This window comes from Pezoporus flaviventris, unplaced genomic scaffold (genome assembly GCF_033815535.1).
Source record: "Pezoporus flaviventris isolate CSIRO_AGI_PZ_B2104156 unplaced genomic scaffold, CSIRO_AGI_Pfla_v1 ptg000025l, whole genome shotgun sequence".
Classification (NCBI taxonomy): domain Eukaryota; kingdom Metazoa; phylum Chordata; class Aves; order Psittaciformes; family Psittacidae; genus Pezoporus; species Pezoporus flaviventris.
In genome coordinates, this window is record NW_026892573.1 from 7,489,268 (window position 1) to 7,505,142 (window position 15,875).

General features: G+C 40.2%; 2 protein-coding genes across 10 annotated transcripts in view; both read left to right on the forward strand.

Moving 5' to 3' along the window:
- Positions 1-14,833, forward strand: part of FNDC3A (fibronectin type III domain containing 3A) — a 123,357-nt gene extending 108,524 nt beyond the window's left edge. For all 9 annotated transcript variants that reach the window (XM_061457364.1, XM_061457363.1, XM_061457371.1 and 6 more), the window contains 9 exons: positions 1,550-1,655; positions 1,747-1,922; positions 3,005-3,118; positions 5,211-5,360; positions 5,445-5,728; positions 7,147-7,356; positions 8,755-8,921; positions 9,507-9,634; positions 12,333-14,833. In XM_061457364.1, the coding sequence (XP_061313348.1) occupies positions 1,550-1,655; positions 1,747-1,922; positions 3,005-3,118; positions 5,211-5,360; positions 5,445-5,728; positions 7,147-7,356; positions 8,755-8,921; positions 9,507-9,634; positions 12,333-12,644 (1,647 nt within the window). In that variant the 3' untranslated portion in view covers positions 12,645-14,833. The remainder of the gene's footprint in view (positions 1-1,549; positions 1,656-1,746; positions 1,923-3,004; positions 3,119-5,210; positions 5,361-5,444; positions 5,729-7,146; positions 7,357-8,754; positions 8,922-9,506; positions 9,635-12,332) is intronic.
- On the forward strand, positions 14,234-15,797 carry LOC133271732 (motilin receptor-like). The gene is given in 8 exon segments (XM_061458165.1): positions 14,234-14,283; positions 15,028-15,137; positions 15,140-15,200; positions 15,202-15,287; positions 15,290-15,349; positions 15,352-15,417; positions 15,420-15,502; positions 15,504-15,797. Coding segments are annotated over 8 exon segments (717 nt in total). The 3' UTR covers positions 15,705-15,797.
- The last annotated feature ends 78 nt before the right edge of the window (positions 15,798-15,875 follow it).

Sequence of the window (15,875 nt, forward strand, 5' to 3'; positions counted from 1 at the left end):
TTTCCTCTGGCTTTACAGGGTTGTGCTCCATAGTCTCTTCTCATGCTGTCTCAGCCACAGTCAAAATGTTTACATAGCCCTAGTTTTCAGTATTCCCAGCCAGTCGTGTGTGCCCTGCTATGCTGCCTTGTATATACACATTACATACACACTTGCACTGTACCTTCTGTGGTGTAGTTCAGCCTCCAGTGCCACAAATATCATGCAGTATTCTTCTCCCTCCTTCCCAACAGCAAGTGTAACAAAGCCAGCCCTGGCTTTCTACACACTTGCAGCAGGGCTTCACTGTCAAGCTGATCTCCTGAAAAACTTACAGCCTTGTATTCTTGGTGTTTGCCATTTCTTCCCTAGCCTCCCTTTTCTATGTGTTCTTCCTCAACATAGAAGTCTCCTGCAAAGAAAGCCTTGCCCATAGCTACCTTGTCTTAAGAATAAATCTGAACCCCTTCAGTGCTGGCTCAGCTGCCGTGCATTCCCTGTCATCAGAGCTGAGCTTGCTGTTGTACAGGGAAAGGGGGAAGGCAGTATACTTCCAGTCTCCTAACCACAAATGCATATATGTCTTTGGAGAATTTTGGGCTGCCAGCCTCCTTCCCCTCAGCCCAAACCTATTCCATTAGTTTAGAATAAACATTATTTGAGTACCAAAGAGCAAATAACTTTTAGAAAGCCCAGATACTTTATGAAGGTGTCAGAAATCCACAGAGGAATAGTAAAGAAATATGTAATTAAACTTTCTGTAGCTTGTCACAGACAAGCCTCATGAGAAACATTCTACTTTTTAAGTAGCATCAGTTGTTCAGTGCAACAATCTATTTCAAAAGAACTGAAAAGCCGCAAAACTTCCAACCCACTCTTCTGGAACATATGTAGAAAGCAGTTGTGAAATGAGACTCTAAAATGCATCTCTTTTGTAAACTAAAAGGCTTACCAACTCACATTTGTTCTGTATCACACTGAAGCTAATTACCACACACTGACTCACTTCTGTCTGCATCTAGAATAGTGAGTGCCATCTGCTGCTTGTTATGCTATGTATTTTTGCATGCACTTCAAATCAGAGGTGGTTTGTTACACATCAGGTATTACTAAGCAATGAAAAAGTTGAAATTTCAATATTTTTCAATCTCTTCTGACTGACGTTTCTGCCCACTCTTGCTCTCTGAGGGATTCTTGTACAGAAAGTATACAACCCGTAAAGTTTTAGAAATCATTAAACTGCACTCTGTTGAAAAAGAGAATGAGTTTACATTTTCGTATTTCAAACATCTATACTAGGTTTGTACCGATAATTAACCAGTTTTAATTTCTACCCCTTGCATGTGTACCAAAACACAAAAGTTAATTTTGCATATTTTGTGATTACTGGAGCATGTTTATATAGGTATTGTGAGAAATACATACCAGATCACTTAAGCATCTTCATGTATATGAAGATGTAGCTCATAAAATGGAAGATCCTGATTCTGACTCAGTCATTTGCCTTTACTTGTGCCATAATAGATAGTGCTTGTTCTAGCCCCTTTATTAATCTATCTTTCCTTTGTAGGCATCTGATTCTTTACTGGTGCAGACACCAGCAGTGGTTCCTGGCCTATGCCAGCCTCCAAGGCTACAGGGTAGACCAAGAGCAAGAGAAATTCAGCTGCGCTGGGGTAATTCTATTACAACTGTTAGTGAGTGTAAGGGATACAAATGTGTTATGTCTTAAAATTAAATGAGCTTTTCATTCTTTCTCACTTTCAGGACCACCTCAGGTAGATGGTGGTTCACCCATTACCTGCTATGGTCTGGAAATGTGTCATACAGAAACGGATGAACACAGAGAGGTTTACCAAGGCTCTGATGTTGAATGCACAGTAGGCAGCCTTCTTCCAGGGAGGACATACAGCTTCAGACTGCGAGCAGCTAACAAGGCTGGGGTAAGGAGACAGTCTGGAATGAAATTAGTTCCAGAGACTGCAATCACTAATAAGGATCTTCTCTTTTAAAAGAAACATTTAACAACAGTTAGGATTTCCTGATGTAGAGTCATCTGATTCACATGGCTTATCGTTATGTGGGAACAGACCATTAAACATCAGTTTATTATAAAGAGGGGTTTAGATGAAGGGAAAATATCTCATTATGTCTTGTATCTGAATGATAGCATTGGCAAATGGTTAGAAAATGGTAAGTACTTTATCAAAGCATTGTTGCAACTTTAATGTTCTCATGTGAAGTAAGGTAGTAAATTATTTTCTGTATACAGCTTTGTAAATTGATCTTTATTTTTACCACTGTTGGTGTTCTAGAACATAATTATTAGCATTTCGTAGCTCTTTTTTGTATATTTAGTTTAACTTCTGAGTAATGTTCTATCAGTTACAAGACTATTTTCTCTATTTGGAGTATTAAATGTGTTTAAACCAACTGTTGCTGTAGAACAAGCTCTATTTAATTACATTTCCAAAGACCTTATTTGAAGACAGAGAGGCAGGCAGGGCTGCTTGCATTTGTTCCATAACATTCTCTTCATAAGGACTCTCAAAACCAGTTGCTGTTTGTGAACAAGTCTATAACTTAAGGCTTTAAAGCATTGACCTCACTTCTTACCCACCCTCTACTAAGAGTGGTTTATAGCTCAAGCATTTTTTCAATTCTTTATTTCTTTGAGATAGATATAAATAGGCAATTACAAATTGTGTGATCTACAGTGCAGCCATCACAAAATTTCAAAATAAGGATTTGGATGTCACTTTCCTGTTTTGCTTGAGAGTTTGAAATGTAAAATTTATTCTGATTGCATTTGCTGTGGAGAAGATTCTTGAGCTGTTTTGGAGAATAGTCAAATACTGAAATAAATCCTGAATTCACATTCCACAAATATTTATTTTATAAGCAAGTAATGCAAAGTTTCAGTATTTTATTCTGTGATTCTGTGTCCCAACTATGGTAAACTCTTAACTTAAAAAGTGGTAATTTTATTTTTACAATTTATTTCTATCAATTCCTTTTTTAATAGTTCGGACTTTACTCGGAAAAATGTGAAATAACTACAGCACCTGGACCACCAGATCAGTGCAGGCCCCCTCAAGTGGCATGCAGATCTGCTGCATGCGCTCAGGTGTCATGGGAGGTAAGAATGCCATGTTGCACCTATCTTAACATGATTGTCTTCTACATTTTCAACTTTAAAAGCTTAAGTCTGTATTCTAGTCACATTTTTAAACATACTTAACTGATTAGCTGATACTCAGTAGGTATACCTGCAGATATATACCTGTCATATATGTACCTACAGATCTCAAGCCTGCAGGTACTTGAGATCTTTGTTCTTTTAAGAATTTCACCATAACTGCAGCACTGCATTTCTGAGTGGTGCAGGCTCTTTAATGTACTTATCTTTCCTCAGAGCTAATATATACACATATTATAGTTGATTATTCTGCGTTTGCTGGTTTTATAAGATGATTTAATTTTATATTACTACATCAGAAATAATGCAGCAAAAGTCTCTTATAAACCCATAGTATTTAGAGATTTGATTAAAAAGATGCAGTAGATAAAAAATAAGCTTGTAGAAAGGAAGAATCTATCTGGCAATACTGTTTAAACACAGCTTTTCAAGGGCTCAAGATGGAGTGAAATATCTGAGTTACAGAACTGTACAGAGAAAAACCCAAAAGATTCAACTATATTACCTGGAAGGTAGAATTGATGTTTCCTAATGGAAACACACCTGATGGGTGTGACAGAGGAGCTCTCCTTCAATGTCTGTAAGGCAGAACCTTTTGAATCTCTCACAGTGTTCAGGTAGGATTAATTTGACCAATGTTAGATGTCTGGTTTATACAGTCACAGAGTATCTAAGGTATGAGTGGACCTCTAGATGTCATTTATTTCAGCCTTCTGGTCAAAGCAGAGCTAAATTCAAATTTAAGTCAGGTTTCTCAGTGCCTTGTCCCGTCAAGTTTAACTTATCTCTAAAGGTGAAGATTCTGCAGCCTCTTAAAGCTGCCTCTGGCCAAAGTCTCAAGCTGTAGAATTTTTTTTCCTTTATGTCTACTCAAAATATCCTTTAGTACAAGTCATGACTCTTTCTTCTTGTCTTGCCACTGTGCCACTTCCAAGAATTTGTCATCATCTTCTTTGTACCCTACCAGTAAGTAATTTAAGGTAGCAGTAAGATCTCCCCTATCATGTTGATACCAAATAATCTTTACCTTTGTTCTTCATTGTAGTCCCCTTTAGTGGCCTTTTATTTGGCTTACCCCATTATGTCAATGTCTGTCTTATATTGGGGAGCCCAAGATAGGACACAGTACTAAAGATGCAGCCTCACAAGTGCTGAGTAGAGGGGAATCATTACTCCTTTTAGCCTTCTTGCTGTTCTTTTGCTAATACAGCCAGTACATAGTTTGCCTTCATCAGACACGTATTGCTGACTCACATGCAACTTTCTCACCAGGACACATGGGTTCTTCTTTTGGTGGAGTTGCTCCTCAGCCAGTACTGTTCTGTCTCAGGTCCAGGACTTTGTGTTTGCCTTTGTCTTAGTTGAACTTCCTGAAGTTTATATCACATCCTGCCTGTGGAAGTTCCTCTGGTAGCTATACCTTCAGCGTGTCAAGTGCTGCCCCTCCTTTTGTTGTCATCCCTGCATTTTTTGACTTGTATTTTCCTGCTGCTGTTAAGGTGAACTGTTAGATCTACAGCAGCAACAGTGAACATTAAGAAATTACCCCATCCTCCCTGACAGCTGCACAGCCATCCACAGCTGCATTAGTTTTCTTACCAAACACATCTCATTGTGAGTGAGAGAAGTGGAGTCCGTATCAGTCACAGCTCAGGAGCATCGAATGTCATCCTTTGATGTGTTTGAATTCAGTCACTTACCTGCACATAGCTTAGTGCTGAAAGTAGCAAATACTCAACTTTCAAGAGAAGGGTAAAGAAAAAAACATGCTTTTGAGCAATTATTTTCTGCAGCTTGGTATGATTGCTGTCTCTGAGTATTTAATCCAAAACAGCAGCAGTGTTTTTCTTTTGTTTCTTTCATAAGATAAGAAATTTTCTGGTGGGGTATTTAAATTAAAAATCAGCAAAGAAATGGGAGAATAACATGTCTATGGAAAAGACCATACACATGTGATGACTTTGGTTGATTTGTGGTTTTTTTTCCATTGGTCAGTGAATTTAACTTCTAACTATTTATATCCATTTTAAAGGTTCCAGTGAGTAATGGAGCTGATGTCACAGAGTATCGCTTGGAATGGGGTGGTGTGGAAGGATGTATGCAGATGTCCTATTGTGGGCCTGGGCTCAGCTGTGAAATGAAAGGGCTTTTGCCTGCCACTATTTACTATTGCAGGGTTCAGGTAAAGACTTGAAACTATTGTTAGTGAAATCTGGAAAAGGGAATTGACCCTCCCATAAAAATGTGGTCTCCTTTGCTTTTACAGGCAGTGAATGTCGCAGGTGCAGGCCCTTTCAGTGAAGTAGTGGCATGTATGACTCCAGCCTCTGTACCTGCAGTTGTGACTTGTCTTCAGGGACTAAGTGAAGATGAAGTTGAAAGTCCACACTATTCTCCTTCCACATGCCTTGCTATAAGCTGGGAAGAACCTTGTGACCACGGATCTGAAATCCTTGGCTACAGCATAGACTTTGGAGATAAGCAACCAATAACTGTCGGGAAGGTTCTGAACTATTTTATAGAGGGCTTACAGCCAGATACTACCTACAGGTATGCCCTGCACAGCTACTTGACAGCCTTACAAGTATTTAACATTAATGCTGGCAATTTGAAGAGCCACTGCTCTCTGTGTCAACAAACTATAAAAAACAGGAACTTCTATTGCAGAGATAGTTCTGTGCGAAGGCCAGGTTGGACAGGGCTTTGAGCAGCCTGATCTAGTGAAAGGTGTCCCCTCTACTAGGGACCATCTTCCATCTTGTTCCATCTAGTTCCAGCCCCGAGAGAGTGGGGTTCGAACTAGGTGATCTCTTAAGGCCCCTTCCAACCCAAACCATTCTGTGATTCTATTCTAAGATTCTACTCACAAAAGTGCTTTTATAGAATACACATGCCAATTCTCTGTGCAAATAAAATATTGCATATATTAACCTTAGTTCTGTGCTATAATACATTATCATAATGTTAAATATTACTATAGTGAAGGAGAAATATTTATTCATAAGCCTGCACACATTTCTGTTTCAATATTTTGAAATTGTGTGATTGACAGTCGCACAATGTGATTACTGTGATTACTTTTTTTCAGTTACCTAGATACAGTTACCTAGATGTTTTAGACAAGCAAATGTTCATTGCCATATTGAGATTAGCTCACCTTGTTCTCTGTGGCTACCTGTGAGAGATGCAGAGAACCTCAGATTTCTGTTTTCTGCTTTTTTAGTTTTAGAAATTAATTTATTAGCTAATCCTTTTAATTCTTACTTGTGTAAACCTAATGCCAGCATTGTTTTACATGGACTAGCCAAAAAAAAAAAAAATCCCTAAATTTTGTGTTCTACAAACCCCTCAGCCATGTGTCCTTTGACTTCTAGTTTCCCTCTCTCCCTTTCAAAGCAGAACCAAGTTAGCTTGTGTTTGCAGCACCCAGAAATGTGTTACTAGTGAAAAGAGCAAGAGAGGTGGCTGGGCACCATGACTTTATTATTACACAAATCAGATCCGTTCCAGAATGCACATAAAACTTCCCTGTAGTCATCCCTGAGCTCGCCTGATTTAATAGCCAAAGATAAGGATTCGTTTCTTTTGGAGGTGGGGTTTTTTTCAGCTTCCCTCATCTTTCCAATGTGGCTATCAAAAATTTTGGTACAAAGCCTGCAGGGTCAGGAAGCTGGACCGCTCTTGAAGTGGCTGACAGAGTTTTTGTGTCTTTCCACTAATGTGAATGATGCAAATATGCTAAGAAATTTTTATTTTGGTCAATCTAGCTCCTTAAACTGTGGCAAGAGAGATGACACTCCTGCATACTCATGACAGTCTGTCAAACCATAATATTGATAAAGGTCTTCACTGGAGGAATACCATCTATTTGGTACCATTGTTCTCTCTTGAATGTGAATGATGGAAATGACCGGTTATTTTTTAGAATCTAATTTCAAGTTAATTTATTCTCTCTTTTAAAATACCAGAGTACGAATTCAAGCCCTGAACAGTCTCGGAGCAGGTCCTTTCAGCCACACCATAAAACTGAAAACAAAGCCTCTTCCTCCAGATCCACCTCGACTGGAATGTGCTGCATACAGTTCTCAGACTCTCAAGCTGAAGTGGGGAGAGGGAACTGCAAAAGCACTAACTGACTCCATTCAGTACCACCTTCAAATGGAGGATAAGAACGGAAGGTTGGTTTTGGCATCCTTTTCATCTGCCCTCTGTCACTGTGGTCTGATGCTTGGGAGATGGCAGCAAAGGGCAAAATTCTATATGCTTTGCTGAATTTACCACAGACATAGAACAACATCTCATCTGGCAAGGCCAGAAGGGCTCTAATGTTCCATGCTGGGAAGTACAAGATCAAAAACTTCATAGCTTTTATTTATAATTCAATATGAAGAGTTTAATGAAATGTTTCATACCAGCACGCTTTTCTCTCTCCCATTTGGTCAAGTATTTTGTCAAAGTATCAAGTCTAATCAGTCTTTTGGATTTTATGTACTTAATATTGGAAGTGGTGAATTCTTTACTCTCTGTTGTCTGTATATGCACTTATTTTTAGTGGAAAATAAACTCATATAGTACAACTTATTATTTTAAGGGATCCTTTTTCTCATGTTAAATCGGAACGTAAGCTGAGATGGTACGGCAAGTACCCTTGCCTGAATGGTAAAATGAACAGTAGTGCCACACTGTGTACTGCATCTGAATCTCTGAGTAGCTTTAGCTTGACAGCAGTACAAGACATCTACTAGGTGAATTTGCTCTGCAGTGAGGAAAAGAAATTAGACTCTTAACTGGAAAGAAATTCATTACCAGAGACTAGGTCATGTTCGGGTACTATCTTTTAAATGTAAAAGAAAAGAAAAAGTTGAAGTAGAAGATAACCTCTCCAGGAACCGATGAACTTGTGCTGTGTGCTGGGGATACCAAAATTGAAAATCTAATGAAAGCTGCCATGATCAGTCTGTGTAAGAATTATAACATGAAGGAGAGTGGCCAGTCTGCAAAGCTCCCACAGTAGGACTTGGCGTGTGCTGCAAGCATGACTCTGGCCTCCTCTGCAGGTCTGAGTGAGCTTCATCAGTCACCCATCTCTGGCAATGATGTGCAAGAGCAGTTGGATCTATAACCCCTTCTTAGTAGTAAGGGAGAGTTGCAAAGGAGCAAAAAGCTAAAATCTCATTACCTGATTTTGAAAAGCTAAAGATGCTGGAGAACTAGATGGCAAAAAAAAAAAAAAGCAGTGTACGCAGCTTGCTGAAAGAGAGAGCTGCTATCCTTTCCCATTGGTTCAGGTGTGGAAGGGTTTCTGAAGATGCTCAGGATCATTTTTCCCAGACACAGTCTGTAGTACTCTTTGTGTAAAAGATTTTTATTTCAAAGACGTGAGAAATAAAAACTTGGCCCTGGAAAACCAGCTTATTGTTGTGTAGTAATGCCAGAACACCATTTAATTCTGCAATAAATATTTCTGTGCTTCTCATTAGATTCTGGGAAACTGGGGGAATAGATTTCAAGACTAAACTGTAGCTTTTTTGGAAATCCTTTCTGTGTTTAAAATAAGCTGCTCTTTCTGTTTCCAGGTTTGTATCCTTATACAGAGGACCATGTCATACATACAAAGTACAAAGGCTCAGTGAGTCAACATCATACAAATTTTGTATTCAGGCATGTAATGAAGCTGGTGAAGGTCCCCTTTCTCAAGAATACGTTTTCACTACTCCCAGATCTGTTCCAGCTGCCTTGAAAGGTAAAGGTGCTTCTTTCTTCATTTGGGGGATGAGGGGATGACAAGTTGGTTTTAGTGTTGTGTTGTATGTGGGGTGTTTAAGATGCTACGCCCTTTTCCAGATGCAGGTAGGGACAGTAAGGAAATGTTCCTTCATTGCCTAAAACTTCTAAAATATTCACTCGAAAAATGGGAGACTTGGAACTTAATGAGTTCTTTGACAGAAGAAGGTTTTTTTGTTAGAATCCTTGCTTAGCAGGAGAGAGTGACCAGGCTGTTATAGTAAGGTGATGTGAAAATTCTTCCTACCATGTTTAGTATAATTTTCAGCATAGCAGCTATGGGTTGGTTGGGGTTCTTTTGCATATGATACACACGCGCAGTGCTTTCTGTTGGATGATACGTAAACAAGCAATAGAGACCTGTGTGAATTGTTAGTTGTAGTTCCAGAAAATGTTGCAGGAATAACATATTTGAATCTGAATCTTTTGTTTCTCTGAGACAAGATAGCAGATAGAATACAGGATTTCACAAGTGGTCGGAACATAACAGTGTTAGGTGATTGGGAAAGCGGAGCTCACTTTCACCTCTGTTTGCTCCCTTCAGCGCCAAGAATAGAGAGGATAAATGATCACACTTGTGAGATCACATGGGAGGTTCTGCAGCCCATGAAGGGTGATCCCGTTATCTACTGTCTTCAGGTCATGGTGGGAAAAGACTCAGAATTCAAACAGGTATGATGTGCTTCAGTTACTGTATTTTAATTCCATTAGTATTTGTGGTAACTAGTTTAGATTATAGATTGTTGTGTTGACAATATGGTTTTCGGCACCATGCTAACTTTTTGTTACTAAGTAATAAAAGGTAGTATCTCCTAAAACCATTGTCATAGAGAAAAAAGATGTAAGGAATATAAACATTGCACTAAATTGCACCTCACCTCAGGTGGTGAAGGAATTTCAGGAAACTGAAAAAAAAGAAAACATCCACCCAATGGTACCAAAATGAGACTTGTGAGAAAAAGGTCAAAGGGCTCTCTTTGCACCAAGAGCTGTCTGAAGGCAGTAAGCAGTATTATAGAAGTTTTGACTTTGACAGGGTCATACTTCTGTACAGAGAACTGCAGGTAGGAAAGACCCCCTATTTATGCAATGTAGACATTCAGCTGTAGGGAAATTTTTAATGTAATTCAGTGATAAGTTTTTTACCATAGGACCATTTCCGTAGTAGGGCATGCTGTGTTACTATAAGGGTCAAGCAATGGTGAGTGTGTTTAAATTTCACATTTGATTATCCAAAGATACAGCTGGGAACCCAAGCTACAACTATGTCTGTATTTAAAAGAGGATGGGCAGTGCTAATTTTGCTTCCCTATAAACTGCCTGATAATTGATGTGAAATCAGGCTTGGAAACTGTTTTACAGTGTTAAGCAATCAGGTTTCCTTCCAGAAAGGAAACACAATTCTAGTTTATTATAATTTTATTACAGGTCAGTACTAAGTTTTACCTGTGCTTTGGTAGATCATATATCTTAATATTTTCATAATTCATAACTTCTAGTGTAGTGCTATGTCTGTTGTGTCCCTTTGTTAAATTTTTCAGTAAAAAATGAATCATACTCCAAGGTATTTGTCACCTTGACATGTGGATATTCTTTATCATAACCTTAAAATTGGAAATGCAGTATGAAATCTGTAATTGAGGTATGGTCAGTGCTGCTTCTCGACATGGAGTCAAATCAGCCTGTGATCAGCAGTGTGCATTGCCAGATGATCTGGGCAAGAAATTAAAGGTTACGCTTTAAGCCTGGAAATAACAGAGTAGACTGAGGTGCATGATTCCTTTTTGCTCTCCAGAGCAGCTCAGCACAGTACATTAAAATAAAATGAGGAGACAAGTTTGCAAAACTTAAAATTGGAACAGTCAAGAAGTAAACACCATGTAAGTGGCCTTTAAGATACTTAGACATGATGGTAACAGTTTTCTTTGATGTGAACAAATAAAAAAGTCCTGGAAGTTCGCTCTAAGCTGTTTACTACCACTTCCCTGCCTAAACTTCACTGTCGTCTCCCTGCTGATCCATCAGCCAAGTTGCTCATGAGTTGCTCCCTACGTGATTAAGGCAAAATAAGTTAGTAATCTGCTGTTTGAGCCATATACATCAGTCAAGCTTTTCAGGGGGTTAGGAAGTGACCCTATAAAAACTATAGCAAACACATTTGAGGGGAGGGCAATTTCTGGCAAGGCACTGGGGACAAGTAGCTGTGGCCAGTCACCCCTTCCTACTCTAAATAGGCTGTATGTGTCTGTGCCCTGTTTGCTCGCTACCAAACACATGATACAAATGAGCAGAATTAGAGAAAGCTGCACTCCCAATGACCTGCCCTGTCTCAGGGTGAGAGCCATTTCCTGAGAGAAAGGGAAATCTCTAGGTTGTAGGTTCCAGTAAAGCTCAGCTGCCTTGGCTGTCAGAGGGCTTTCTAAGTCTGTGAGGAGCCACAGGCACAGCAAGAGCTCTTCAAACAACAAAATCAGAAGAGATTTCCTGCTTCTTTCATTGAATGGTTGGTAGTTTGCATTTGCAAAATACTGTCTAAAGGATGATAACTGCAAGGAAAACTTCTGCATGATGTGGTATTTCTGTATCCTGATAATGAGGTGTGAAGGGATTTAAAGAAAGAAATTAATGCACTACCCACCTAAGAGCTCGGTACCTACTGATTCACCTGTAAATGGAAAATTGCACCTGCATGGGGATGGCATTTCATTGGCTTCTACACGACTTTATGTAGCTGCAAATTAACAAATTTGAAAAAACAGCATTTGGATTTCATTGAATTAGGCACTCAGTGTGAGCTCACATTAAGCAGACGACTGGGAAACCCTTGGAGAACACCCTGACAAGTCATCTATGTCTTAGGATCTGATGAAATTGAGAATCACAGAGAGGACTCCTTAGAGCTTTCCTGGAACAGTGTTTACTGGGATAAATTAATAGTATTTTGAACACAGGATACTGTAGCTACAATAAAGTATGTTGCATTGGGTTAGACTTAATGTAGTAGCTTGATACAGAGTTAATTACCCTAAAATCCTCTGATGGAATATTGTACGTTACATCCCACGGTGTAGTATTTACACTGGAAGTGGTCAGTAAACCAACACCGGGTCTTCTAACAGTTAATTCAGCATGTTCTCACCATGCTGTAGAAGCTCTTGTAGTACTTCTCCTGGGTTTCAGCAAAGGGACTGGAGCCTTTACCTGGCATTTAAATTGCACTTGTGAGCTTTTTGTCTGTTTTCTTTTGCATGGGTGAAAACACTGGTGAGGAGTCCCCCTTTTTACAGTTACTTCCCCCATAAATAAACCATAGAGAGATGTGTATGTAGGATGTTTTTATTAGATGTATCTGTTTTATCTTTAATGCCAGATTTATAAGGGTCCGGACTGGTCGTTCCGATACACGGGCCTCCAGCTGAACTGTGAATACCGTTTCCGCGCGTGTGCCATTCGCCAGTGCCAAGAGACAGGAGGTCACCAGGACCTGACAGGCCCCTACAGTGCCCCAGTGCTATTCATCTCTCAGAGGACTGAACCACCGGCAAGCACCAAGGACACTGTGCAAACCACAAGGACACAATGGTCACAGAGCGACCAAGTGTGCGCTGCTGTCATCCTTGCACTTTTTGCTATCTTTTCCATTCTGATTGCTGTTATCATTCAATACTTTGTAATAAAGTGAAGAAGAGAGGTTTATTTTAGGACACTGCCCATTACATTTTACTTTCTCATAACCTAAAGTAATTCTGTTCTCTTGCTTTTACAAAAAAGAAAATACAAACAGGCATTTAGCACCGGCATTGGGACTGATGCAAACCTTTTTGGCCACTTTTAAATGCTTACCGGTAGGTATAGGCTGACACATGTTATTAGAATGCAAGCCACAGAAATACAATCTTTTCTTTAATATGCCTTCTTGCAGTACAAACTCTGTATGGGGCAGGCAAGGTGTGTTTAATGACAAGGGTTTGACCAGTAAACATCAGTGTAAGAATGGTTTCCTGACCCACACTTCTTGTAAGGGTTGCTACCGTCACAGGGAAGAATGTGTAATCGCATTGAAAACTTACACTAACAAACTTGTGCTGTATACAATATTAATCTGATGCTGTGAAAGCAATTTAGCGCTGTATTTCTACCTCCTCATTTGTCTTAATTATTTGGGAAGCAAGATTTATGCTGAAAAACAGAAGGGGCTTTTCTCAGGCAGCAAATAATAAACTGGATGGAAGAGTATGCATGAAGGAAGCTTCTTACTGATAAATGTGGAGTTCTTCACTGCAAGTAGATGTTTTCGAAAGACTACAAGGGGATGGCACAAGTGGTTTATCTTGCCCCCAGGATTTGATGTTTACTTACAAAAATGCCTCTTTTACTTCTCAAAAATAGAGAAGGGAGAGTGTGAGAGAACTTCTTAGACTTCCTACTTTAATTGAAAACACATTTCCAAAGTTGACCTTTGATTGGATGCAGTTTATACAGATGTCTGTGCCCTCTGATTTTGGCTAGTTAATAGGTTTTTGAGATAAAATTCATCATTGAACTATTGCTGTTTCCCCAACATCCACTTGCCGTATCCACCAGAATCAAGCACTGCCTTTTATTTTTTGTTTTCTCTTTCTTTCTTTCTCTCTCTTTCTTTGGGGCACCAAATCAGAAGATGAAGCATAGTAATTTGCACCAGAAAACTTAAAAGCTGCTTTTTTCTTGAGATCCTAATGTTTAATGTAATGTCTCTTTGGATACTGTACCAAATTGTTGATTGCATGTAGTTAATGTTGCATTAGAGCACTTTGCAATTGCATAACTCATCATTGTTTTGTGAGCTTGCGTTTGTGAGTTCTTGAATGACCAGACTGAATTTTATCAAGTATCCCATTGAACATCTCGCTGGATGTCAATGATTGCCAGTGACACAAAGCTTGTAGTGAAACTATCTTTAAAAGAAAAAAAAATTCCTTGTCTCATCACACTTACATTATTTGTTATACACTTTGTAATTAGCTACTCTTAATTTATTTGAGTTACAAGATAGTGGATCATTAAAGACTTCTAGTTGTGTTCAGTTTAGCATTTTTAATGGTATTAAACACTTCTGTTGGTCTTAATAATAATAAAAAAAGGAACCTCTGTCTTGTGCTTTGAAGATCTCTGAAGAATTTCTCTTATATTAGAACGGGCATGTATTGTAATTGTTTCTACGTCCAATGATCTGTGCTGTAGAATAATGTTGCCGAGTTTCGTTGCCTTTAAAACAACAAAAGAGAAGAAATGGCGAAGAACTCGGCCTCCACGTGGCGAGAGTGTTCTGTCTTTAAGATGTACTGTATGTTTACACTTAATTTCCAAGCTGTCATTTGTACGTATAGGCTGATACCTTCCCACAGGATAACTGATGTTTTCTAGAACCTTCTTCAAAGTGCCATGTTTGGCAGTGCAAATGAGGTTGCGTGTAAGAGCCCAGAGATTTCTTACGGTTGAATGTCTAAAACGGTAAGATTTGTTACTACAGTTAATCTGCAGTGACTTCTGTTTTTCATAGTAAAATTCAAATGAGCTCCTATTTTTGATAGTCATTTAATAGTGTATTTGCCATTTGAGCCTCAGTGCATATTACTGCATTGAAGACAGTTTTTAATGTAATCTTAATTTTACCTCATAAACTGTACATTCCAAAAATAAATTAAGAGAAAAAGAGAAAAACTCTAAACTTTTTAAAATGTTATAGATACACTACCAAACATATCACTTTACAATTGTACAACGTCGGACTCCATGAAGACGAACCTGTATAGTCTGATAGAAAATAACATAAACTATGTAGCAAAGTATCTTTAAAAATCTGTGGAAAATAAAAGTATCATTCTTTTTTGTGGTGGTTGGTCTGTGCTTTGGCGTGTATCGCCACTGCTGAAGCACGCTCTCGTTCTGCAGCAGCTGCTCTTGGCTGGGCCAGGGCTGATGGTGACAGCTCCCGGGGCAGTGGGACCACATGGAGGGGTGGTGGGCGCAGGGGCTGAGGCCTGAGGGGCAACGCTGCCCCTTGGGTGTTGGTGGGGACTGAGGTGGCCATGTCCCCTAGTGGTGTGCGGGGTGGTGGTGGGAGCAGCAGTGAGGGTGAGCCACAACGAGCGGCTGTGTTTGGCACTGTCGGTGTGGGTGCTCATCCCCATCATGGCTGCCTGGGGCTCCTCATGGTAGGCATGGTGGGTAATGCCCCAGCAGTGCTGGGCATCCATGTTGTCACAACATGAAGACACCACCAACGTCTGCCTGAGCAGCATGGCTGTCTCAGACCTGCTCACCCTCCTGGGGCTGTCCATGGATTCCATGGCCTCTGGCCCTGGCCCTTCATGCAGCTGCTGTGCTGCCTCACCCACTACCTCTGTGGGGCTGCACCTGCATCTTCCACATCACTGCCATCACCGTGGAGCATTACCTCACCACCTGCTTCCCCTCAAGGCCAAGGTGGTTGTCACCAACCACCAGGTAAAGGCCGCCATTGGCATCCTCTGGGCCTTCACCTTCCTCTCTACCAGCCCCTTTCTTCTTCCTGGTCAGTGTGGAGCAGCCTGACAACCATACTGACTTCAGCCATGACTGCGATCTCACGCCACAGGCCATAGATCCCAGCCTGCTGGCCACCATGTTCTGGGGCAGTCACATCTGCCTCAGTGTCCTCCTCTATGGTTCCATCAGCCAGGAGCTGTGGTGGAGAAGCCCACACTCCTGCACAGGGTAGGGATGGTGCAGGGGAACATCCCAGCCATGCTACCAAGCCTTCCAGTGCTCTGAGGGACCGCTGTGGCAGGGATTTTGCTCCCTCACAGCTAAGGCTTCAGCTGGTGTAGCACTGCACATCAGCAGTGTGACTGCCGTCACAGAAACAGCCCTTTCTGAACTTCACCAGGCA